Source organism: Hirundo rustica, chromosome 20 (genome assembly GCF_015227805.2).
Source record: "Hirundo rustica isolate bHirRus1 chromosome 20, bHirRus1.pri.v3, whole genome shotgun sequence".
Lineage (NCBI taxonomy): Eukaryota > Metazoa > Chordata > Aves > Passeriformes > Hirundinidae > Hirundo > Hirundo rustica.
This window is the reverse complement of record NC_053469.1, coordinates 3,381,635-3,407,232: the sequence shown is the minus strand read 5'-3', so window position 1 is coordinate 3,407,232 and position 25,598 is coordinate 3,381,635. Positions and strand designations below refer to the sequence as shown.

The window sequence follows — 25,598 nt, the reverse complement described above, 5'->3', positions numbered from 1 at the left end:
AAGGAGATACTTTGGAGGACAGATGAGTTTTGGGAGGATGGGCCACACTCCGTGCATTGTGTGACTGCATCCAACAATATCTAGCAGGAAGCAGGGACTGCTGGGAACACCAATTTTTCTGATCTTTGCAATAGGTACTTCCTGCAAGCTTCTGATTTTCACCTGTGCCTATTCCATTGTCAAAACCACAGTTCCCCACTGCAAGGGGAGATTATATGACTCAGATCACTCCAGCGTCAGACAGAAGGGTGTTGAACACAAGGAGATAAATGCTCTTATTACAACAGAGAGTCATCTTTTCCAATGATCATCTTCAGTGTAGTGGTAGGATTTCCTCGATTGAGTAAGTGTTATTCAGTAAGTTAAGGATGACAGGATTAGGGCAGAGGTTTAAAACAATAATTGCAGTTTGTTCGTCTGTAGTACCTTTCATCTGTGGAATTCACAACAATGCAATAATCCTCCTAACAGCTTTTGTAGGTAAGGAAATATTATGACTCCTGTTTTTCAACTGAGGAAGCTGAGAGGGAATATGATGATGCAGAGAATCATGGGCAGAGGCACAGTTGGGACTCAGCTCTTCTGACTCACTCTTTGTAGTTCTGAGAGCCCTGACACGCCAGTTGGTGAGGCCACCCTGGCTCCTCACTCCCAGGAATGTCAGTGCCTGCAGGGCTTTTGGATCTTCAGCGCTCCCTCTTCATCTGGGAGAGGCTGAGCAGAGCCCCCAGACTGGGAAGCCAGGAGCCAAGATGTCTACAAGCCCCCAAAGGCACAGCACTGTGCTGTTTGAAGGGAAGACAGGAAAGAATTGAGCAACACTAGACCTAAAGGATCTTGTAAGTGTTCATCTGCACAGAGGAGTTTTGATCGTCATCTGAATGGTGGTCTGGAGTCAGTCAATATCCAGTGGAGGGTCCAGAGTAGATTTAAATAAAGTTCTTCCAGACTGGAAGTTCTCAAACCAGTGAAGTAGAGGTGAAGTGCTTCCACTGCAATGGACAGGAAGAGCATGAAGAGCCCATAGAATCTTCTGTCTGACTGTCATGTGTCTTACCAGGAGGGAGCAAAAAGCTTTATTTGGAGGAGCTGGAGACTGGGATATATTGGGCTAAGATTTATATGCATGGAAAGAGGTGAACTAAAGGTCTAAACTGTTGTGAGAGAGAAGAAAACGACATCACCACAGAATTCGGGAATGGAAAAGAAACTGTCCAGCCAACATGGCTACGTATCTTTGGCCACAGTTAAAAATATTCCTTTGGAAATGACCTGCATCTGAATGATTTTGTTGGACATTCAGTGTGATGTGGAGACCCAGCACCTGCTGTGAACACAGTGGTTTGCACAGGTAAGCAAGGCTGTGAATAGTGTGTGCTACTGAGCTGGCAGTTGAAACCAACAGACACTGGAACACGCCAGACTTCAGCAGGCCAAAGCCCTAAAGAATCCCTCTGTGTTTCCTTACTTCTCCTCCTGCCCCTCACAAAGACTGGAGAGGATGGCACAGAGATCCTCTAACCAAACAGTAACACCTTCAAACATCTTGATCTGCAAACGACAAGGAGTAATAAATAGATCTCACTAAAACTATTTCAGGGGTGTGAGTGAACCGTATTGAACTGTCCGCTCGCCGTGGCTGCAGCCAAAGAACAAAGCTCCTGATTCACAGAAGTGCTGAGAACCTGCTGCTCCAGTTGAAGTGGCTGGGAGAGGCAGGCTGTCATCACGTCTGGCAGTCAGAGCGTGTGTGACTCAGGCTGGGGCTCTCAAAGCAGCAGCCTCCATGCATTAACTTGGCTGGGGCTGGCATTGGGGGGAATTTGTGCTGAATGATGCCTTATAGCACATTGCAGGACTCCGACCCTGTGGGAAGTCCAACCTGCTCTTCACAATCATGTTTCTTACCAGGTCTTTACTAACAAGGGTTTGATACATGCAGCGTTTAATGATCCTACATTGAAATGAGTTCTTCAACTTCTGTGCGCCCCTCATGCCTGGCCTAAGTGTTTGTACACATCCCTCGCTGAGAAGGATGATTCCGATCCTACCTGCTCTCCACTGGGCTAAGATTTCCTAGCTTTAAATGAACAAATGTTGGCAATGATGCAAGCAAGGCTCAGAGTGTAGTGGGGGAGGTAGAAATATCATCCTGGAACAGGTTCAGTGTTTGTTTTTAAATCCCAGAAGAAACATATGAATGTGATGTATCTGGGATTTAGGGGGGAAAAAAAAACAGAGCAGCATGTTAGAAACCACCCAGAAACAGCTCTGTGTCAGGGATCAGCTGCTCTTTAGAAGGCTTAAAGATGCAGCAGGTCTCTCCTGAGTCTTCTCTCCCTGTTTCTGGAGTAGAGTGTAACACACAGCGAGTCTGTTCTGCACTTCCCCTGTCTGCTGAGGGGCCCAAGTAAATAAAAATGTGAGCTGAGATTGCTAATTGTGCCAAAACATAAACACGGGCTCACACAGCTTGTAAGCTCCCTGTCTGATTACTCACCACTACAAACGTAAGCACGAGCTGGTTTGCAGCAGGCAGGTCTAAAGAGCAGGTCCAGGCTGTAGTGAAGTTCCTGGGAGCTTTTCCACAAACAATAAAGTCCTTTGGATCAGCTCTGCAGCACCGGGTTAGCTCTGCTCTGGTGCAACCTGGGACAAAATCACACACGATGGTCACGGCAGGAGCCACGGCCTCAGCTCCTGACACCCTGAAAGGCAGCCAAAGGGAGCCCAGTAACACTGGGAGCAGCCACTTCCTTCCAATCTGAGCCATTTTCCTTTCCCTTTCATCACCACGGGAAGCTGCTCTCCCACAAACACCTCAGGCAGGTGTCTTTTCCAGTGCGCTTGGCACGTCCCCAGGTTCAGGCTGTGTGGAAGCAAAGGGAGTGAAAGATTTGGTGAGGGGGAAGCCTGCCAAGCCCCACGCACTTCCAGAGTTCGGACAGATGTCACATCCTGCTGATCCCAGCTGCGGGAGCCTGGCTGGGGGAGCAAGACCCTCACAGAGGATTCATAGCCATCAAGTGAAATTTAATCCATATTTTTGTCTTTGCAGAGCCCTGGGGATGTTCTGCAGTCCCAAAGAAATGCCCTCTGCTCGTGTTTTTCTGAAAGCCCCGTGCTATCAAAAACCCAGCCTGGCATGGGATCAGGTACTTGGCCAAATGGAGTTTATCATACTTTGAAGTAGTTTAAAAAAACATCCAGGACACTTAGAGGCTAAGGGGTTGTTTAGGATTACACTTAATTTGTAGTCAAGGCTACATTTTTCAGGTTCCAGAGCGGTATTATTATTCAGAGCAGTTAAGGATTTTTATACATGCATATGTATGTATTCTCTACACACACATAAATATATTCATATGTATTTTCTGCATATATAGAAAAATATCAGGAAAAAATTCCTGAAGCAGACACTGAAAGGCAAAATATGAACTTATCTCCAACGTGAAAGAAACAAAAAACACCCTGCCACGAGAAAGTTCTATAAATAGCATTATACTGCTGGTTTGTATTCTCCCATTTTATTTCGTATTCATTGTTTAAAAGACTGCAAACATTATGCCAAAACCATCTGGAAGAATCAGCACCAGGGATTTAACTGGATTTGTTTCCTAATATTGTTCCGATGAGTGCGCAGCTCTTCTAACTGTGTTTTACCTCCGTGAGTTTAGAAGGCAGGGCTAATTCTCCAGATTTCTGCTGCGGGATTCCAGGCTGGAGAAGGGCCTTGGCTTCACGCTACTACAGGTTTTTTTCATCTTTTCCTTTCTCAACTGCCACTAGAATTTTTGGAAGCAAAGTATCTTCCTGTATTAAAGGGCCAGTAAATGACACACGTCTCCTTTTCTTCCCTCTTAACTGAAAGCAGACTGCAACGTGTGGGTTCAGAAATAACCCACTGCTCTCCAGAAAAGTGCTTAAACACATGTTTAACTGTAACTGGGCTGTTTGGCCCTCAAGAATTAAACACTTTTCTGAGTCAGGGCTTTTTGTGTGACAGTACGCTGAGAAAACCACCTTGCCTCAGATACCCTCTCACCCAGGAGAGGATTACGGCGTTAAATGGCTCAAACATCAGCATTAGAGAGTCACAGAACCACTTAGGTTGGAAAACACCTCTGGGATCATCGAGTCCAACCTTTGATTGATCATCACTTTGTGTCAATTAAATCACGGTGCTGAGTGCCACGTCCAGCCGCTCCTTGAACACCCGCGGGCATGGGGACTCCGCCACCTCCCTGGGCAGCTCCAATGTTTAATGTTTCCCCCTGATCCAACGTTTCACACCACTTCCCATGAAGAAATTCCCACTGATGTCCAGCCTCAACCTCCCCTGGCACAGCTTGAGGACGACTCCCCATGCCCTGTCACTACCTGCTTGGGAGAAGAGCCCGACCCACACCTTACAGGCTTTATTATGGATATCACAGACATTATACAGGCACTATTACAGACATTACTGGGGTGTGACTTGGCCTGCTCTTCTCACAGCCGCTTTTATCGGTGCGCATCCAACGGGGCCGGCTGCGGGCGCACCCCAACGACACCTAACCCCTGCGGCCGGGCTCAACGGCCCCCGAGCGACGGCAGCAGCGCCGTGGCCACCCGATCCCGGTCCGTACGAGCCCGCTCCGCACACGGGAACGTCACCCCGCCATGGATGCGGCCCGCACCCCGCGGCCCGCACGGGCACGCACGGCCAACGGGGAACGGCAGCGGGCGCTGGGAGGGAAGGAGAGAAAGCGGGGAAAGGAGGGAAAACAGGGAAAAGAAGGCGAGGAGGGAAAAGAAGGAGAGGAGGGGAAAGAAAGAGGGGAGGGAAGGGGCGGGCACGACGCCACGGCGATGGGCTCCGCCCGTGCGCGCTCTCGCGCCGCTCTTTTGGCTCTCGGGCCGCGCCGTAGCGCTCCCGGGAGAGAGCGGCATTGTGCGGCCTCCGGCCCGCTCCGCGCAAGCGCCGTCCCGCATTCCCCGCCTGGCGGACCCGGACCCGCCGCCGCCGCCGCGTCCCCCCCTTCCCCTCCCGCGGCCGCGCTCCTCCCTCGCCGCGGAGGAGGCGGCGGCCGCACCCCCCCTTTCCCCGTCCCCATTCCCCCGGTAAGTCACCGAGAGAAAGAGCGAGGCGGCGGCTGCTCCTCCTCCTCCTCCTCCTCTCCCGTCCGCTCCTCGCCTCCCGCACCGCCCGGGGCTCTCCCGCACCGCCGTTGCCCGCGCGCGGCGCCGCTGCCTCCCCTCAGGCAGCTCGCGCGGAGCCCGCCCGCTCCCCTTCCCCTTCCCCGGCCCCTCCGCGCCCCCCCAGCCCGGCCCTGCCCTCCCCAGCCGCGTGGGGACCCCTCACTTCACCCCCTCCCCAAATGCGGGGTCGGAGCCAGGGAACGACCCCTCCCCAGCCGCGTTCCGGAGCGAGGGAAGGGCCGTTCGGGGCCGGGGTGTTGTCGGTACCGCGTGCGTGGCGGCGGGGGATGCGCTGGGAGCCTCCCCTCCGCCGGGCACGGAGCAGCCCCCCGGGCCCGGCGAGCGATGCTGCGGGGGTTTGGCGGAGCGCTGCGTGCTCGCCCGAGTTCCCAGATGAGTTCCGGACGAAAAGGAATCAGGATCTGCGTTGGGAAACTTTTAATTTCTTATTGTGGCCCCCGGGTGGCCCGGGGAGTGTCCCTGAGGGAGATAGTCAGGATGCAGTCCTGGGCCATGTGCTCTGGGATGACCCTGCTGGAGCAGATCTGATGAGCCGCTCTGCTCCCTTCCTGGCCCTCTCTGGGATTCTGGGATCCCCTCACACCGAGCACAGCCGGCAGGCAACTGGTAGCGCCCTGCTCTGCACCCGCTCGGGAAGGAGATGTTTGGAATGCCAGTGGATCCTGAGAGCAAACGCTCTCGTTCCCCAATGTGCTGCCACCAGCAAAAGGAGCTCCGATGTTGCAAATGCACTTAGAAGGCAAATCCCGACAGTGTGAGCCGAGGGTGATCCTGTTCCTGAGCTGAAATGTGGCTGAGCTGCAGTGGAGATTTGTTCCCTCTGCAGCATCAGCCCCGATTACGGAATCCTGGCACCGCACTCCTTCAGGTCTTGTTACAGAAAGCCAGTCTGGAGAGGCTGATCCAAGGCTGCTGCCAGTCAGGGGGAAGTCTCGGGTGGAGAAGGGGATGGTTTGATGCTCAGACCTTTCAGCAGGGAAATATGACACCAAAATATTCGCATTCTGTGGTGAAAGGAATCTAATCAGGTCTTAAGCTTTGCGAGTGCTGGTTATTTTTTGTGCTCCTTATCATCTCATGTTCTCTACTTTAATAAATTAAAATAGAAAGGCCTTGGTCTGTTCCCTCCATCTTCCGTACAAACTACTGTATTTACCCTGTACTAAGTACCTGTTACAAGTGTTTTGGGGTCTGCCATATGAAAACCCTGCCACACCTCAAAGCTCTTGTGCTGTACCTCTATTTGGAAAAAGCTTCCCAAGAAAGGATCAAAGGCAGTGGCTTGAGTTCTTGGTCTTGCACATAAGTTGGTCTGAAGGCCTAAAATACTGCTGTGCTGCTCAACAGATGATAAATATGGGTTTTCATACTGGTTTCTGGCAGCCTGCACTTTGACCGATCTCGCTCTTGTGCATGCTGAGAATCTTTTTGACAGCTAATGAGAATATTTTTCTTTTCTTCCAGGTTTTCCTTTGAGTGTGGTTCTCCTCTCGGTGGCAAGAGCTGCCTTTTGAAGCAGCGCATTCATTTCTCCCCTTCAGGCGCCCATAAGTCTCATTTGCCAGCTCCAGAACCATGGCAACAGAAGAAAAGAAGCCAGATGCAGAATCCACCAAAACACAATCTACTCCTTCCTCCTCGACCAATCAGAGCAAGGTGTGTGTGGGGCCCCAAAAAATATCCCTGTAAAACCACCTGAAACTACCTGAACACTCAGCAGCCAGACCAGAATCAGGGATTTGAATTCTCCTGTAAATTAAGATCTTTTCCATGTGGCTGCTTCTGCTGTTGTCTCGTGCTGAGGATTTTATGGGAAAAGTGGATGGAATGCAGCTCTGCTGTAGTGCTGAGTGTTCTGTTTTTTGGTTTTGGGGAGGTTCTCACTGGTGAAATACTTCTTGTCGTTTTGATCGTGACAAAGGCTGTTTGTTTGTACCCGTGGAATGCCTGGAGGTGGCTGGAGAATTGGTGAATCTCTAGTTGTGGAGCAGGGAAACAGCTATCCAGGTTCTTTGAAGCCTGCAGATACTCACAGGAAGAGTTACTGTCTAACCATGAGGCCTTTTCAAAGGGTAGAAGTGGGATTTTAAGGGCATGGAGGAATTGGCCTGTGGTTTAATTAATGATCAGGGTGAAAATGCAAACACTTGAAAGCAGTGCACAGATCAATATCAAGAGTGTTACTTGGAAGTGCCAGGCACTTTGTGGTTGGGCTGTTGGATTATTCTCGCCTGTTGGTTACTGGCTTGGATGGAATTCACCTCAGGGGGCACTTGGTGTTGTGCTTGGAGCAGTGAGGCCCCGGGCTGAAAGGGTGTTTGGTTTGTTTGGTTGTTTTTTGAATTTGGAGGGGAGTGGGAATGTAAATGTGATGTATATTCTGGAATCTCTGGTGAACATCCACGTGGTCTGTTCCTCTGCACTGACCAGAGCTGGCCACTGAGGTACTAAATTTGGAATTAAACTCATTCCTACATATTTCTCTTACAGCCTGCCCCAGTAAAGCCAAACTATGCTCTCAAGTTCACGTTAGCAGGACACACAAAGGCAGTGTCATCAGTCAAGTTTAGTCCTAACGGAGAGTGGCTCGCCAGCTCCTGTAAGTATTGCTTGCTTTTGTCTCACTTCAAACACAAATGTGGGCCTTGAAGAAGGGCCTGTTGCAGTCTCCATCAGGGAGAGGAGGGGTGTCATGTCATGGTTTTTCTTAAAAGAGTGATACTAAAGCTGTCACTCTTCGAGATAATTTAAGGTCTGTTACTTTGAGCACTGCGTCTTTGCATTGCCAGGAGAGCCCTCACCTGTTCAGCTTTCCCTGCTGAGCTAATGGGCAAGAACCAGTGCAGGATTCATTCCTATGCAGAGGAAACCCTCGTGCTTTTCTGTATCACTAGAAGGTTGAGCTTTCAAACTGAACTTCTTGCTCAGTATCTGCGGGCAGAGCTTTCCTGTGGGAAATAAGGAAGGTGCTGCTGGGCTGCAAGGTTGGATGCACATGCTCTGTCCTGTGGTGGTTGGCACTCAGAGGCTTTGATTGCCCCAGTGAAGTGCAGAAGGTTGTTGTAAATAGTGTTTTCACTGCTCTCTTAGGTGATAGAACAAGCCTCCTTTCTGTCAGCTTTGGTGTTTCATAAAGGTTTTTTTGGTGTTCAGCTTTGCCTTGAGAATGTGCTTCTGTGACTGCCAGTGATCCAGAGAGGATCCATGTGTGAGGAAAGGGCAGTTGGAAATGTTGAATATGACAGTGAGGGTCACTGGAACATCTTCCAGACAAGGGAACGGCTTGGGGCTTTGACTTAACTGCAAACAGCCTCAATAACACCAGTGCACTGTGCCATATAAATCATTCTTACAGTGTCCCCATCAGAGTTCCCTTCCGCTCTCCCGTGAACGTGTTTTCCAAACTCTGTATCTGGCAAATAGCAACTTTTTTCTCTGGCTTGTTTTGCAAGTTAGCATGGATAATGTGTTTTGAGTTTCTGCAGGCATCCATTCAGTCCAGCCTGTGGTGTAATTATTGTTCTTTTTGGGGCAAAAGCCTTTCAAGCATTCCCCTTGACCAGCACTACTTTTACCATTGGCAATCTAAAACAACAGTAGAAACCCAAGTTGTCAGGAGAGAAACTAAAGCTGCTGGAGTGTCTCTGCATTCCAGGCAGCTTATGTAACCTCAGCTGCTGCAGAGTGCTGTGTAGGAAGCTGTTCTTCCCCAATTCCATATCCCCTTCTTCCCTGAGGTCTGCCTGGGGAGGGAGAGGTGCCCAGAGACAGTTTCCTTTCACCTGGAAGGGACAGCTCTGGGAATGCTGTGTAATTAACCTCTGAACTGGCACATTCTTTTCCAGCTGCTGACAAACTCATTAAAATTTGGGGAGCTTACGACGGCAAGTTTGAAAAAACAATATCTGGTCATAAGCTGGTAAGTATGAGGTGATTACTGTGGGAATTTACCTGGGAAGAGTTTTGTTTTCCTCATTCAGAAGTTTCCATTCTTGGTTCTACCTGTGTAGAAGGTTTGTTCTTCAGTCTTATTTTGTAATTTTTTGTTTTATATAGTCTCGGAATTGCTAGAGTAATACTGGGGCAGGCTGGGGTCATGGGTGGAGTGCAGGCTGCTCATGGAACCCCTGCATTCCCAATGCTCAACCAGCTTCTTGTGTCCCTGAATTTCAGGATAACCCACCTCAGACACAGGGCAGAGCATTCCTGGGTGAAAATCCCCGTGAATTCTAACGCTGGGTCTTGTTCCATCTTTCCTTTGTATAGGGAACAAAACACTTGCCTTTTAAGGAGATTGAATTTTTCTTGTGGGTTTGCCCTCATATAAACACAACACTTACTCATTCTGCAAAGTTCTAAAGAAAATACAAAACTCCCAAGCCCTTTGGTTTTCCTTCTTTTTTTTTTTTTTTTTTTTTTTTTAAGTTTTTACGTGCTGAAGTTTCATGAGCAAAAATGAAGATTTATCAAAAGAAAAACCACTGGAATCTTCTCCAGCCTTTGGGGACTTGGACTGTAAAGAGCAGCCATTTGTCATGATGAAAAACCACTTATTCAGATTAATTTATGAGCATTCTATTTATGAATTCCAACAAAGGGTTTGATGGCCGCAGTAAGAACTGTGTGAATGAGCTACTGATGTTCTCAGAGTATGTGGCTCAGCTTAAAATTAACTTGTGCCAGAGGAGCTCTTAACGCAGCAAAATCACTGAATTCTTGACTCTCAGTGCTGAATTTTCCTTCCAGCTTCAGCTGGGAATGTAATCTGCAGTCTGTGTTTTCCACTTTTCTGTGTGGCTGAACAAACAGAGCTGAGAAGAGAATTGTTTTCCTTTGTTTTAGGGGATCTCTGATGTTGCTTGGTCATCAGATTCCAACCTCCTTGTCTCTGCCTCCGATGACAAAACTCTCAAAATATGGGATGTAAGCTCGGTAAGGGCAGGAATTATTATTTGTTTACCTTCATTTTTCTGCCACGTTGGCTGCTTCACTTGTGTTCCTGCTTGTAACAAGCTGCTGAATGGGTTGTGAGGATGAATGAATTGTGCTGTGTGCTCTTGGAAAGAGTGGGATGCTTGTGGGTGCCACAAGGAGCCTGGGAGAGCACTAAAGATGGAGAGAGAACCACAGCACTAAAGATGGAGATAGAACCACAGCAAAAAGCCTCTCAGATGAAACCCTTTTGTAACTTCTTACCACAGCAACACTTATTTCTGCTTTTTTTCCCACCATTCTCTCATGCCAGAGAGAACTGGATAATTCGGTTGAGTTTTGATTAGGAATATTAAATGGTTTGGATCCTCCTGAGCTGCCCAGGCTTTGCACCTTGTCTGCAGTTGTTATGTTTGTTTTATATTGTTTTTTTCTTTGCTATTTTGTTGCAGCTTGGCCCTCTGCCCACCTAAATCTGGGGTTAGAGATAGTTTCTTACTGTGCTGCACAGTGATTAACCTTAATGTGGTCCCTCTGGATGCTTTTATGGTGCTGGGGGGTGCTGTGTATTTAACTCTGCTGATTTTATTTCAGGGTAAGTGCTTAAAGACATTGAAAGGGCACAGTAACTACGTTTTCTGCTGCAATTTCAACCCTCAGTCAAACCTCATCGTTTCTGGCTCAGTGAGTGGTTTTTAATTTTATTTTTTTCTTTGTGGGAAGCAAGTACTGCACACTCTGTCACTTATCACTAAAGGGACAGACAGGTTCTTTAGGGATCCTTGGCAGAATGATGATGGCATTAAATCACGGTTACAATTACAGCTTTATTTTCTTAACAGATTATTATGATTAGTGCAGCACACTAATTTATGATTAGAATGGCACAGGATTTCTGCAGGCAGGATTGATGTAGTACAATTTATAAGTAGTGATTATAGAATTTATAGTACAATTTATGGTTTCTAATCACCTGGATTCTGACTTATCTGAAGGATGACTTCTAATCACCTCTCCCTCTGCAGATTGGGTCAGATCATGGTTTGAAAACAATATTAAATGAAAGAATATGAATCACACAGCCCATTCCAATTGTGTTTTCCCTCACAAACACAGCTTGTAGTCAGGTGAGCTGTGCATTGCCCCTGCTGTGTTTGCTTGGGGAAAAGCCCTTCATCCATCCTCAGTGTCCTACTTGGGTACTAGGAATTCAGGGAGGCGTTCCCACACTGTTGGTTGTGTCCTGGGCTTTGTCACCCAGCTGGGATAAGATTTCAGGCTGTAGCTGAACGCCTCAATCAGTGCTTGACTAAACCCCCTGGTGCCTCTCCTCCCTCTGCAGTTTGACGAAAGCGTGAGGATATGGGATGTGAAAACAGGGAAGTGCCTCAAGACGTTGCCTGCTCACTCTGACCCAGTTTCAGCTGTAAGTCTCCCCTGATCAGTGAACACAAGAATGCTTGTTTTGTTAGCAGAGCTCCTCTCCTGCCCCTGTGGTGGGGTGACTTTGTGCTCTTCACCAAGCCCTTACACAGCGTCCGGGCTGAGCTGTGGCTGTTGCCAGTGGCCGTTGCTCAGTGGGAATGAAATGAGTGCTGTTTTCTCCAAGATCAGTGTGGATTTTGGTCCTGGCTGTAAATGTGAATAGTGTAGAGGTGTGCCAGGCATGCCTGAGTGTCATTCTGGGACACGGATTTGTGGCACTTGATGTTCAGAGAAACAACCTGTATTTCTCTTGCTTTTGTGTTGTTCCAAGCCCTTTCTGAGATCCAGAGCAGGTTGTTCCACAGAACACTCCTGTTTTAAATCTCAGTCATTTCACAGGAGAAATGAGCTTGGAATACAGCAATATCCATTTCAACTAAGGAAAACCAGAAGGTGTTCAACTCTTAATGTCTTTGAAATGAAGAACACTGAAAAAATCTGACCCTCAGGCATGCTGAACTGTGGCTGTTCTAACATGGTTCTGCCATGTGTAAAAGATATTTCACACTTTAAATGTCTCTTAATAGTAATAATTCTAAAGAATTATTATTTAGATATAAAGAGCAGAAAATTGACCATAAAACATATGAGTGGCTACGTAAGAGGTTCTATTCCATGCCCTTAAAATAATCAGGTTCTATCCCATGTTTTATTTTGCTGATATGTTCCATGTCAGAAATGGAAATAAGGACTTGCAGTGGAGCTTAAACATTTGATCTTTATGCACATCAATAAAGTTATTCATTTTAATAATTAGTATTAATAATATTCCAGGTGCATTTTAATCGTGATGGATCCCTGATAGTGTCAAGTAGCTATGATGGACTCTGGTAAGTGATTATTTCTTGTCTGCATCACTCTTTGCACCTTCTGCGTTTTAAAAATACTTAAAAAACCCCCCCCAAAACTGCCCCCAAAACCAAATTTGTATTTGTAATGTTAAAATTGTAATAATAGACTTCAAACCCAATAATAATGATTTTTGTGTGGTTTTAACAGTCGAATCTGGGATACAGCATCAGGCCAGTGCTTGAAAACACTGATTGGTAAGTAGAAATATTTATTGTCTGGGCTCCGTTTTTCACACAGATTTTCTGTGTTCCAGTGAAACTATAAAAAACGAATGTCAAAAGAAACCCTCTGTCAGTGAGACAACACAGCTGTGCACTTTGTAACGCTGCTTTTAATTTTGCTGTAGATGATGATAACCCTCCTGTGTCTTTTGTGAAGTTCTCACCAAATGGCAAATACATATTAGCTGCAACTTTGGACAAGTAAGTATACATAAAAAAAGAAGAGAAGAACACACAGATTTGGAATTTGGAGCATCAGATGATGCTTTATTTTGCTTTTTTACTGCCATAGTAATGATAATTTGTGACTTCATGTATAGTGTTTTCAGTGGAGGAGAATATGAATGGCGTAGCAGCAAAATTGATGTTTTGGGGTTAACTAACCCTGCATTCCAAAGCCAGGCTAAAATGATCCATGTGGACTTTTGGAACTCTGCTGTGGAGAAACATTTTTCAGCCGTTAGGAACTTTTCAAATAGAAAAAAAAAAAAAAACAAAAGAAAACAACACCCAAGAACTAAAATCTTTGTTTTTCTTTCGTTTTTTTGTTTTGCAGCACTCTTAAACTTTGGGACTACAGCAAAGGAAAGGTAATTCTTTCTTTTTATGTAGACTTAGTTAAGCTTTTAGGAAAATCGGATTTTACATGTGATTTTTAAATTTAACATATGAGTACTGTAGAAAAATGTGTCAGAGCCCCTTCAGAGGAGAGGATAAACTTTTAGCAAAGCCTGTTGCAACAAGGCGAGGAAGGGGTAATGGTTTTTAACCAAAAGAGGGTGGATTCAGGTTACAAAGTTTCCTGTGAGGGTGGGGAGGCCCTGGCACAGCCCAGAGAAGCTGTGGAAGTATCCAGGGCCAGGCTGGATGGGGCTTGGAGCACCCTGGGACAGTGGAAGGTGTCCCTGCCCGTGGCAGACCTTTAAAGGTCCTTTTAAACTCAAACTATTCTGTGACTCTGGCTAAAGATGTCTTTGAAAAGGAAAAAAAAATGAAAATGCATGCCTTCTGCATAGCCCTGAGACATTAAGTACAGCAGTATTTCTGCGTTTTTCCCTTCATGAACAATAAATTGCCTTTGAGCTCTTTCACTGTGGTCATGGGACAAATTGAGGGCCTTTGTTTTGGGTTTTAGAGCAGAGCTGCCCTCTGCATCCTCTAGATCTGTTGGCAGGGTGGGAAACAACAGGCTGATATGTTTAGTCTTTTTTTCCTAGAGAGTTTGTCCTTGACTGAGAAAACTCCCTCCCAGCTGCAATAATGCCTTGTGGCTCTTCCCTTCCAGTGCCTGAAGACGTACACAGGACACAAAAATGAGAAGTACTGCATATTTGCCAATTTCTCTGTCACTGGTGGAAAGGTTGGTGTTGATCTGGTTATTTATTGTTACCTGTGTGCAGTTTTTACTGCTCCTCTCTGTAGATAAAAGAGGATTTTGGGGCTGGAAGCCTCCTTTGGTGGGTGCTGCTTTCTGTGTCTCTAGGTGGGCTCTCTGTCAGGTTTCCTGACTTTTCCTCCTTCTCTCTTTCACGTGATGACAGTGAAATGTTTACTGAGAAATAGCACTTGGATGTGGATCAGAAGGATTCAGATAATTGTGTTTTCTCTCTGCCCCTCCAGTGGATTGTGTCTGGTTCAGAAGACAACCTGGTTTATATCTGGAACCTTCAGACAAAAGAGATTGTACAGAAACTACAGGGACACACAGGTGAGGGAGAGGATTCTGGTTTCATTGATGCGATATCCCTCATATCATCAGACTTAGCCTGAGCATTTTCTCTGTGATACCAGTTTTGACCCTCAGACCCATAAATTCTTGACTGGCTGAAGCTTAATTGAGTCCTGGGAGTTTTGCTCCTTTTTCTGAAGGGTTTTTATGGGCATTGAAAATGTTTTATTCTTCACCTGTGAGGACTTTGCCATCAGCTTGCAAAGGGGATTTGCTTGTGCACACAACGGGTCAAGATATTTAAGTGTCTCAATATCAGTGGATGTGAATGGTCTGTAAACACCTCCCAGGGCTGCAGCTCCCAAGGATGAGGATTGATGTGGGCTGGAAATGTCTGTGCATGTGCCTGTTCTCAGTGACAAGATGTCACCTGACGGGTACCTCAGTGTGAGGCCTGTAAAAGAGCAGAGTTTTAACTGCAATCTCAGCGTGCTCAGTCCTTTGCTTTGGGCTGGATCCCAGTGATTTGGGCTGGATCCCAGTGATGTGGAGTGGAAGGAAGGCAGTGGCAGCAGATTTTCATTTTCAGGCTCTGAAGATGAAGTGTTACTTAAGAAATGACCGGGATGTTGGAAATACCCTCCATGACAAAAAAAAAACTGGCCTGGGTTTTGGTTCAGCTGTGTCTGACATGATCTGATAGAAGTCAGAACTCTAATCTAGAGAATTCTCACCTTTTGAAACCTGTCAAACACTTCCCTACCGCCCTTAATTCTTTCCTGCTTCTACTTGCTCTCACAGAGGAGCAACAATTGTAAGATATTTACAAATAGCACATTTAATTCTGCTACGAGGAAATAATAACTTGGCTTAATAAAACCCAGTTGCTCATTTTCACAAATGCCTGCTGTGAAGCAGATTTAAATAATTCCATTTTTCTGTCTTTTTTTTTTTTTTGCTCAGATGTTGTCATCTCCACAGCTTGTCACCCGACAGAAAACATCATCGCATCAGCGGCACTAGAAAACGACAAAACAATTAAACTGTGGAAGAGTGACTGTTAAACGTTCCAGGATTGCTTTAGAGACTGTCAGGAACAACACACACACACACACACACACAAAAAAATGTTTTTAAAAAAATTATTAAAAAATAACACCCATAAATCTAGTTTGGCAGGAAACCTGAAGAATATTTGATAAAGTGGTTTCTGTTAGTCTTGGCCCAAAGAAAACATCTTAGCTCTGCTAGAGCTGGGCAACGTGGTGGGAAAAAAAAAAAAAAAAGAAAAAAAAAAAAGATGCAGTGTCTCCTTTTCTCGCCTAATATTTTGGCAGACAAGTGGATGATTCTGATGTCAGGTCAGAAGTCTTGGACACCCCAAAGATACTGTATTTTCTGATGGCGTTGCTTCTGGGCACTGTTGCTGCTTAAGGAAGAGCTGCCAGTCTACTTTGTACCAGTAAGTTAAGTCACGAGCCTAGAGATGTGTGGAATTTTTTTAAAATATGTCTAATTTTTTTTTTTTTTAATTTTTTTAAAAATTTTTCTTTTCCAGAATGTAGGTTCTAGTCTCTTGGGAAGTTTCTGTATTGTTTTAAGTAGGAGTACTGCATCTTTAAGGGTGCTTCATTTTAAAACACTCAGCTCAAACTTTTGTGACCAAATAAAACCATGCAGTTCCAGATTTCCCTCTTCCTGCCCCTGACTTGACTCCTGTGGTGGAATCTCTTACCTTCTGTATAGTTGCTTACCTCTTGTTACGTGTGTTTAATAGATGCTGTTCTAGAGCAAAGTTACAGTTCTTCTGTTAACCATTAAAATGAATCCTGCTTGTAGTTGTTCTCAGCATATTTTAATTTTTTTTTTATTATTATTATTTTGCCTCTTCTGGTTCTAAAGCCAACTCACAGAACACTGTAAAGTTATTTCAATGTAAAAAGAAACAAACCCAGACTTTTTGTATCTTGGCAATCCATGGTATGAAGCTGTATTGCAAATGGCATGACTCTGTATCTATCTCAGCATTGGTATTTCTTTCCCTTTTTGTCATATCCATGTGGTATTTACACATCCAGAAAAATACCATGTGCCATAATAAAAAGGTGGGATTTTATGTGTATGTTTGTGGCTCAGAGTGTGCTCGTGTAAAGTGTCTGTGTCCATGGAAGCTTCTCTTAAAAACATTTTTAAGGGGAAATGTTTTCTGTAGAAACTCCTCTGAGGAGGGAGGATGAGGAGGAGCAGCATGGAGAGAAGGAGGAACAAGCATGAGTCCAAATTTTTTTACTGAAGGGAAAAGGATGGAGCTGAAGGTGTCCTCAGCAGAGACAACATTGCTACAACCCCTCACAGAGAGTTTGAACCAAGGGAAAAGATTCCTGTTGCCCTTTTCCCTGCAGGATGGGCAGGGATCCAGGATTTACCTTGTGCTGGTTAAGAAATGCACAGAGGCACAAGTTTTACTGCACCCAAAGGGTTCTGCTGCATGGGGATATTTTGCTCCTGGTGAAGCAAAACCTCATTTTTTTTTGGTATTTACCTCATGTGCTTGGTAATAACAGAAAATCAATTACAGTCCAGACCTCTGGAGTACTGCTCTGAGGCTGCCTTGCTTTGAAACCCTTGGAGAAAAAGAGCTGCAAGACATGAGGCATAGGTTTTCTTTTTAAAATATAAAAATAGACTTCATGCTGAGCTGTTAAAATGGCTATTAATAATGTCACTGCCTTTGGAGGCTTTTCATTACCCCCAGGAAGGGACACTGTGTCTAGACTTGGTGTCACTGCTAAAATGATCAACTCACGATATTTTTTCAGCCTTATTCTTGAAGGCCAGTGGAGCTCTTCAATACAGGATGTGGCTGTGCTGCTTTACAGCATGGAGAAGGTGGAATTTTACTCCAGCAAAGCATTTTTAATGTTGATTCAGAAATATTTCCTGGCGTGGTGCTTCTGTGTGTGAGTGGCTTTGCTTGCCCAGCTGTGCTGTCACACAGAGCTGCGGAGAAGGGAGATGAATTTTCTGCTATCACAAGGAAATCTCTTGAACAGTGACAGAAAATCCCCTAATGTAAAGAATCTGCTGTAAAACTGCTCTTCATAAAGGTCGTCTTTAAATCCTTATTATCCCACCTGGGATTAATGCTGGGGCCTGTTGGCATGAGCTCTACTTACCTCTAATTCTGTGCAGCCTGGCATGGCTGTGGTGGTTGGAGGGCCAGGATTAGCTCAAGCACAGCTTGGAAACGAGGATTTTGCGCTGGCTGCAGTAGGGGAGGTGGAACTTTATTTTAGCTACGGGCTGAGAGCGGCTGGGATGTGTTACAGCGTGCTGAGGGAGGGTGAGCTACTGCTGTGGGCCTCTGGTGCACCGGTAACTTTTAACTGAGGGAAAAGGCGAGCCGGGCGGCTAAAAATGAGGCTGCTGCTTCTTTTATAGGGCTTCCCGAAAAGAAAACGAGAGCGGGGGAAAAAAGAAAAAAGAAAAAAACATGGTTAGATGCCACGAAGTAGGTGGCAGTGCCTTAACCGTATGTGTGTTGTATAGGCCACAAGGGCCTCTTCCATCCTTATCAAGGGGAGTGCTAACCTTCTCTCCTTTCATACAACACAACTGTTGTGGCGCACCCGAGGCTATTTAAACCTCTAGTAGGCTACATCTGTACAAGACACGGCGAGCCAAACTTGCTACACTTCTCCTCCTCAGTTTGATATCTCTTTCTAATCCCTATAAACATCCCTTACTTGATGTCTCAGATTTGCCCTAAAACTCCCAAAAATCTCGGTAAAATCGCTAAAACACCCGCTTTCCGCCACTCTTTTTAATATATTCATATTTTTAGCCAATCAGCGTGCAGAAGGCAGAGCTTCCTCTCCGATCCCGTGACGCGCGGGGCGTTTGCTTTGGCTCGCTGATGGAGGCGGGCGCGCCCGGGGTTCGCGGGTTCGAGTCCCACCCCCGGCGGGGCGGTGCTGCTGGGATGAGCTCACCGCGGGGTGTGCGGCTGACCCGCGTAATCGGCAGGGTTTGGGCTTTCCTGCCGCGTATCCCGCAGGTTTGAGCTTTCCTGCTGGGCATCCCTCGTGTTTGAGCTTTCCTGCCGCGTATCCCGCAGGTTTGAGCTTTCCTGCTGGGCATCCCTCGTGTTTGAGCTTTCCTGCCGCGTATCCCGCAGGTTTGAGCTTTCCTGCTGGGCATCCCTCGTGTTTGAGCTTTCCTGCCGCGTATCCCGCAGGTTTGAGCTTTCCCGTTGGGTATCCCGGGGGTTTGAGCCGCAGCGGGGTTGCGCCGCGGGATGTGCTGGTGGAATCCCCCGCAGCCGGAGCAGCGGTGCGGGAGGGAGCCCATTCCCGACGTGTCCCCGCTGCCCCGGAGCTGATAAATCGCTCCGAGTTTCATCAGCGCTAATGGCGAGTTACAGGTTCCAAATGTGGAAGCGGGGGAAGAGCTTGGATTTTTTTTTTTTTTCCCCTCCCTTTTCTTAAGGCCTTTCTCTTCGGCATCACAAGGGGGATAAAACCAGACAAACGTTTCTCTAAAATGAGCACTGCAACACCTCAAACCCGCCCGGGGAGCTGCTGTTCCCACCGGGATCACTCCCCCAGCATCCCGCTGCAGGTCCCACGGACGCCGCCTGAAGGCATCGCTCCATCCCCCGACCCCTGCCGCTGTCCCAGACCTTCCCGGTGGGAAGGACCAGCGGAGGAGCCGCTTTTCCGGATGAGGCTGCGGATCCAGGTGCAGCGCCCGGGGGTTTGCCTGACCCCGGCCTCGCCAGCTGTGCGCAGCTGCTGCAGCACAGACTCACAGAACGGCTTGGGGTGGGAGGGACCTTACAGCTCATCCCATTCCAACCCCTGCCATGGGCAGGAGCACCTTCCACTCTCCCAGGCTGCTCCAAGCGCTGTCCAGCCCGGCCTTGGACACTGCCAGGGATGCTGCATCACTGCCCCAGAGCCCATGCTGCTCCTGGCTGCCCCTCCCAGATAACCGATGAGTTTATTAGGGGATTAAAAGTTAGTTTCCCCTCCTTATTGAACGCTCTGATTTATGCACGCGTTTAAATCAATCCCATTTCCTGCCTTTTATCCCTTCTCCCCCAGGCTTTCGGGCTTTACTGTGTCAGACATTCGTTACAATCGCATTGTTTTGAGGCGAGCGAGGCACCGTGGGTGGTTTAAGGGATTTGAATCAACGAGCTGCATTTCTTGGGCACTTCTGGCAGGTGCCAGCTGCCCCTCCCGAGCCGTAGCTGCCCCTCCTCGGACCAGTTTGTGCCGCCTCCCGACGAAATTTGGACCAGCACCCCTGCTGATGAAGATGCTGTTGGAGATCAGGTCCAAGCCTGCCTGGCTGGGAGCTGGGTCTGGCACAGGAGGTTCCTGCTGGGCTGGGGTGCCCAGGGTGGGGGATTTCAGGTGCTGCTAGCAGGCAGTTGCTGGATGAGCTACATAAGCAGCTTATTTTGTCATTTTAATTTTTTAATCCCGCGCATTCGGTCGCGCTCTCTTATTAGTAAGCATTAGCTCTCCAAGTCCCATTAGCTCCGCCGAGAGCTGGGGCTTTGCTCGCGGGGACAGCGCTGGAGGAGCCAGCAGGGGGATGGAGGCCTGGCCCTGCAGCTGGGGACACCCGTGGTGTCCCGTGTGGCTGTGACCCTGGCCCTGCAGAGCCATCGCTGCTCAGTCCTTTCCCCCGCTGTCCCTCTGTCCCCTCCCCAAGCCCCTGCCAGTCCCAGCTCCCTCCAGAGCTGATCCAAGCCCGGGGCTGGCTCTGACCCCTCCCTGCTTTATTAAGGCAACAATTCTCTCGTGTGTAAACACACACATTCCATTCAAACCCTCTTCCCTCTCCTTCATGTTTTCCCAGTAACCCCAGGGCCATGCCCAGAGCTGTACTTTGTTAGAGGATCTCAAGTCTCGGATTTAGAATTAGTTGACTGCTTCTCTTTAATAAAATTATTCCTTTCCTCTTTAAATAGCACGATATGTCACAGAGAGCCGGTGGGTCTGTTCATGAAGACGAGGCAGCTCAGAGAGGAAAAAGAGACGGGGAAAAAAAAAAAAGTAAAACCATACATCTCCCCAAACCCCTTCTGCCTAATCCAACTGAATTAGAGGATTTCGAAGTGGATTTAAAACTAAATCTTGATTAGGGAGAATTTCTCTCCAAGAGCTGCTGCACGGTGGTATTAATGGGAAGTGATCGTGGACAGAGGAAATAGGACAGAAATAACCGAGGGTAGCACATACGCGCTCAGGTCTGTGCACGGACTGAAAGAACCGGGGAATTTCTCCAGAGGAAAAGGGAGAAATTAAACATCGACATAAGGAGCCTGGGTGCCAGGGGCTGGCTGGGCAAGCGGGGAGCAGCCGGATCCGAGGGCGTCTCCCGGGAAGGGCTCGCAGGTGAGAGGGAAGCGCCGAGGACGAGGACGGCCGGGGTGAAGAGCCGGGAGGAGAGGAGATCTCAGCCCGCTCCCCCAGACCCCCTGTGAGCTCTGGGTGACCCCCGGAGCTGCCCCCCATGCTCTGCGGACACATGCCCGGCGGTGCCCATGGGATCCTGTCTCTGCTGACCGTGGTGTTCGTCCTGCCGGAGGGTGAGTGCTGCTCTCCCCGGGGTGCGGGCCTGCCTGGCAGTCGCAGTTTGCATCCCCCCGAAACCCGAGCTGCCCAGGTGTGGTTTATCCCCGGGGTGAATTCGGGGGCGTGCTGGTTGGTGGTTTTAGGGTGGAGGTAATGCCACCGTGTTTTGTACAAAAGGGCGGTGCGCCGGGATTTGGGATCCCCTGGGCTCCTCTTCCCTGATTTGGCCGGGGCAGGGACTCCCCTCGCTGTGTGAGGGTGCTCATCACCCCCAAAAACCCTGTGGGAGCCTCCAGGGCTCTGGAAGGGCTCTGGGTCGGTGTTCAGGGGTGAGGAAAGGTAATGGCAGCAACCTGATTAATCAACACAGGTTCCCTTAACCTCCACAACAGAGGTGGAGGGTGTAAATTAATATCCTTGAAAGGCTTTTTTTTTTTTTTTCCTTTGAGGAACCTGAGAAATGGCTTAATTCCCATTGTGGCAATTTTCAGACACAGTGGCTGCAGGGAAGGGCTGGGCTGCCGCCAGAGCAAGCGTGGAAAGCCCTGGGGACACGCTGAGGCCATTGGCCCGGGGTCACAGGCACGGTGGCTCTCGGTGCTCTGAAGGAGGATTTCCCTTCTGCTTCCGAGCTGCTTTGCCTTCCTGATAGACCCTGTGATAACATCAGCGCTGCGTCCAGGGCGAAAAACAAACCACGCTCACAAACCCAGCCCTCCGGAGCAAATACCTCCAAATCAGGCACAGATAAAATGGAAGAATTTGGGGAGAAAAAAAGGAGAATCTGTTTCTGAGCTCGAGCGAGCCCTGACTCGGCGGTGTCTGTAATTGTGAGGTTTCACCTGCCCTTTACACCCCCTGTTCCAAAGCTCCCTTGTTCTCACAGTTTGATCCCGGCTCAAATCTCCTGCTAGTCTCTGATTTCGCACTGACCTCTAGTGGGAGATGAGTTTGTATTTTCGGGCCCGCCGGGTAAACAAGTGACGGGCAGCTCCTGGCTCTGCCTTAACGCGACTTGGCAAGGCAGGGAGCGCTGCGAAGCCGTCGGTAGAGAGCGGCTCGGAACGACTTGAAGTCCTTCCTCCCCCCAAAGAAAACAACACAAAAAATCCAGCCGTGTTCCTTCTTCTGGTTCTTGTTCAGCGTCCGGACTCCAGTGCTATGGCTGCAACATCGTGGTTGGCACCAAAAACGTGGACATGGGGTGCTCCAAGCCCGAGGTGATCACCTGCTCCCAGTCCCACCAGGGCTTCAAGCATCGGTTCTGCATTAAAACAGAGAGCGGTGAGTCCACGCCCGGGGCTGGAATCCCAACCTGTCAGCCCCGGCCGGGATCCCGTGTGCCGGCCTCTCACAGCTCCATCCCCTGATGTCCCTCCCTGTGCTTGCTCCGCAGTTGTCCTGGGCATCGTGCTGACCAGCGGCTGTGCCACCTCCCGCCACTGCCAGCAGCAGGAGCTGCCGGGGGTCCGCATCCACTGCTGCGACACCGACCTGTGCAACTCCTCCCCCGGAGCCCCCCGGCCGCCCCCCGGCCGCCTCCTGCTGCCCTGCATCCTCGCTGCCCTGCTCCTCTCCTGAGCCCCCCGAACGGTGCGGGCTGCTGGAGGGATGGGTGCCGGCAGCAGGGGCGTCCCCATGGCCGCACCCGCGGGCGGGCGGGACCCCCCTCCTCTCCCCTCTCCTCAATAAAATGTGCCCAGCGCTCTGCCCCGGGACGGTCTCGGTGATGCCCGGGGCGGGGATGCTCGGGGGGTACCCGCAGCAGCCCGGGGCGGGGAGACAGCAGGGCTGGGGGTCTTCGCACTCCCCCGCGGGGATGGGGAGCGCGGCCGAGCCTCGCTCTTCCCACGAGAGGGCATCCGCGACCCTCGCTCCGCATCCCGGCCGCCGCGGGGGCTGCGCGGTTCAGGGGCGCAGCATCCCCAGCGCGAAGGGTGTGGGGGGACGGGGGCCGGCCTGAAAACACCGGGGGTTTTGGGGGTGTTTTTTTTTGTTTGTTTGTTTGGTTGGTTGGTTGTGGGGTTTTTTTGTGTTGTTGTTTTTTTTTTTTTTTTTTTTTTTCCCAGCCGAAGAGGCCAAACGGGAGCTTTAAGAGAAAAATCCCATCCCGTGCGGATGGGAGCTGGAGTGGCTGCTCCAAGGTCATCGCGGGGGTTTTGCGGCGGAGCTGGGAATTAAACGCATCTGTCTCAAGAGCCAGCCCTGTGCCTTTATCACCAGGGAAACGGCATAAACCTCGCTGTGAGAAAGGGATGAAATATTTTTTATTCTATTTTTTTTTTCCTTCAGATGAAAAAAAAAAAAAAAAAAAAATGCGAGAGACCTTTTCCATGCAAAACATCAGCTTTTAATGGCATTTCTCAGATGTGTGTCAGAAAACAAGCCAAAACTCTACTGAAAATATTATCTGAGGCACCTTCCCAACAGAAACACCTTGGGACTGATACAAAACACGTTCAGATTCTGAAGATTCAAAATGAAAGGAAAGCAGAAAACAAATCCTAGAAGAAAACTGACAAGAGCAGCAACAGTACCCAAACCCCCCTCCTTCCCCTTAAAACATTCCTTATGGTTTTCGGGGGAGCAGGAAACATTTCCTTGGCAGCTGGAATTATTCTGGCTACTGGTTATTTATTTGCCCGTGCTGAGCTCTTGCAAAAGCCCTCTCCAGTATAAATTCCAGTTGATTCCGGAGGATGGGGCTGGGGCAGAGATGATGGCCCGAGGATGGGGCTGGGGCAGAGATGATGGCTGGAGGATGGGGCTGGGGCAGAGATGGTGGCCCGAGGATGGGGCTGGGGCAGAGATGATGGCCCGAGGATGGGGCTGGGGCAGAGATGATGGCCCGAGGATGGGGCTGGGGCAGAGATGGTGGCCCGAGGATGGGGCTGGGGCAGAGATGATGGCCCGAGGATGGGGCTGGGGCAGAGATGATGGCCCGAGGATGGGGCTGGGGCAGAGATGATGGCTGGAGGATGGGGCTGGGGCAGAGATGATGGCTGGAGGATGGGGCTGGGGCAGAGATGGTGGCCCGAGGATGGGGCTGGGGCAGAGATGATGGCCCGAGGATGGGGCTGGGGCAGAGATGATGGCCCGAGGATGGGGATGGGGCTGGGGCAGAGATGATGGCCCGAGGATGGGGATGGGGCAGAGATGATGGCCCGAGGATGGGGATGGGGCAGAGATGATGGCCCGAGGATGGGGATGGGGCAGAGATGATGGCCCGAGGATGGGGCTGGGGCAGAGATGATGGCCCGAGGATGGGGCAGAGATGATGGCCCGAGGATGGGGATGGGGCAGAGATGATGGCCCGAGGATGGGGATGAGGCAGAGATGATGGCCCGAGGATGGGGATGGGGCAGAGATGATGGCCCGAGGATGGGGCAGAGATGATGGCCCGAGGATGGGGATGGGGCAGAGATGATGGCTGGAGGATGCTCCTGCGGCAGCTTTTCCACCCAGCAGCGTTTTGGGGAGAAGCGAGGAGCGGCGGCGGTGCCTCCATCGCTCCATCCCGCTCCTCTCCTGGCCGTGCCGGCGGTTCCCGCGGCGGGCGATGCTGCTGGCCCCGCTCTGCCCCCCTCGCCCGGCTCGAGCCATCCATCTTACACCGTGTAAGAGGCCTGTTGCAATTAAGTAGGCTGAAGTGCTCCTGAACTCTTTAACCTTTGCCCTGGGATTGCTCCTTTTGCCCCGGGGCTGTGGATCAGCTCCATTGCACTCTCCAAACAGCGCCTGCTACTTAGCTGACATTTCTTTCTCCTGCTGGATCCTATTAGCACCCTGAGGTTGAAAATGCTACTTTGGAGTGTTGTAAGGAATGTGATTTATACTGGAAAGTAGCGGCAATCTATCTTTCCCTATACACACAGCGCACATGAGGCTGGAGAGCTAAATCCACACGGCCTGAACAAACAGTGGCCCGGGATAATTGGGGAGGAGGCTGCGGGCAGGGAGAGGAGCCTGGGAGGGATGGATCTGGGGCCAGGGGATTCGGGGCATGGGGCAGGCGATGGGGCTGTGCAGGAAAACTCCTGCCCAGTGGGATCCCATCCCCACACCAGTGCAAACCGGTGCTGGACGCTGCTGGTTTCCAAGCCAGGACTGGGAGCTGCCTGGGCTGTTTTCAAGGGTTCTGGCTGGGGGATCCATCGTGTCCTTCTTCACCGCTGATGCTCTGATTCCCGAGCAGAACTCGCACTGCTTCTCCTGCGCGTGAGTCCGTATCGGGGATAACACGATCCGCACGGGAAGCAGATGGAAATAAGGATTGAATGGTGCCTGAAGGAGGGCTGATTAGCCTTTATCAGATATGACACGCTAACCACCGCGGCTCCTCGCTGGAATACCGGGTTAAAATCTCTGCAGTGTCAAATTTCATCCTCCCTGAGCAAAGAGACACTTTCCATAGTGTTTGTGTGAATCTTCTGGATAAGCCCCGGAGACTGAAACCGTCTCAGCTTCATCTGGGCATTAAAAGTCCCACCCACATGTTTAAAAAAAGCCCCAAACCCAGAAACGCAAAAGCTGACATTTACTCTGAAATGTCTTTTTCTTCCTGCATCTCTGCGTGGATCCTGTGTGAGCTGCTGCCTCGTCAGAGGCATCTCCTGGGCATTCCCACCTTTGGCCCTGCCGGGGGGA

General features: G+C 49.4%; 2 protein-coding genes and 1 non-coding gene across 4 annotated transcripts; 2 read left to right on the top strand and 1 right to left on the bottom strand.

Moving 5' to 3' along the window:
- Window positions 1–4,960: 4,960 nt before the first annotated feature.
- WDR5 (WD repeat domain 5) lies at window positions 4,961–16,481 on the top strand. 2 transcript variants are annotated; one of them, XM_040083498.2, is made up of 14 exons: window positions 4,961–5,103; window positions 6,667–6,858; window positions 7,693–7,801; window positions 9,048–9,121; window positions 10,045–10,134; window positions 10,729–10,818; window positions 11,477–11,560; window positions 12,394–12,449; window positions 12,619–12,665; window positions 12,818–12,893; window positions 13,249–13,282; window positions 13,978–14,052; window positions 14,313–14,400; window positions 15,325–16,481. In XM_040083498.2, the coding sequence occupies exons 2-14, from the start codon at window positions 6,778–6,780 to the stop codon at window positions 15,423–15,425; spliced, it is 1,005 nt and encodes a 334-aa protein (XP_039939432.1). In that variant the 5' UTR covers window positions 4,961–5,103; window positions 6,667–6,777; the 3' UTR covers window positions 15,426–16,481. The 2 variants fall into 2 exon arrangements, with proteins under 2 accessions (XP_039939432.1, XP_039939435.1); XM_040083501.1 differs by having other exon boundaries at window positions 5,026–5,103; window positions 6,744–6,858.
- A 1,365-nt stretch (window positions 16,482–17,846) lies between these two features.
- Window positions 17,847–17,974, bottom strand: LOC120761923 (U6atac minor spliceosomal RNA). Its single transcript, XR_005703768.1, has one exon. It is a non-coding gene; the product is annotated as a U6atac minor spliceosomal RNA (small nuclear RNA).
- A 2,531-nt stretch (window positions 17,975–20,505) lies between these two features.
- Window positions 20,506–22,712, top strand: LOC120761814 (urokinase plasminogen activator surface receptor-like). The gene is made up of 3 exons (XM_040083484.2): window positions 20,506–20,965; window positions 22,095–22,235; window positions 22,348–22,712. Exons 1-3 carry the CDS (start codon window positions 20,890–20,892, stop codon window positions 22,530–22,532), a joined length of 402 nt encoding a protein of 133 aa, XP_039939418.1. The 5' UTR covers window positions 20,506–20,889; the 3' UTR covers window positions 22,533–22,712.
- The last annotated feature ends 2,886 nt before the right edge of the window (window positions 22,713–25,598 follow it).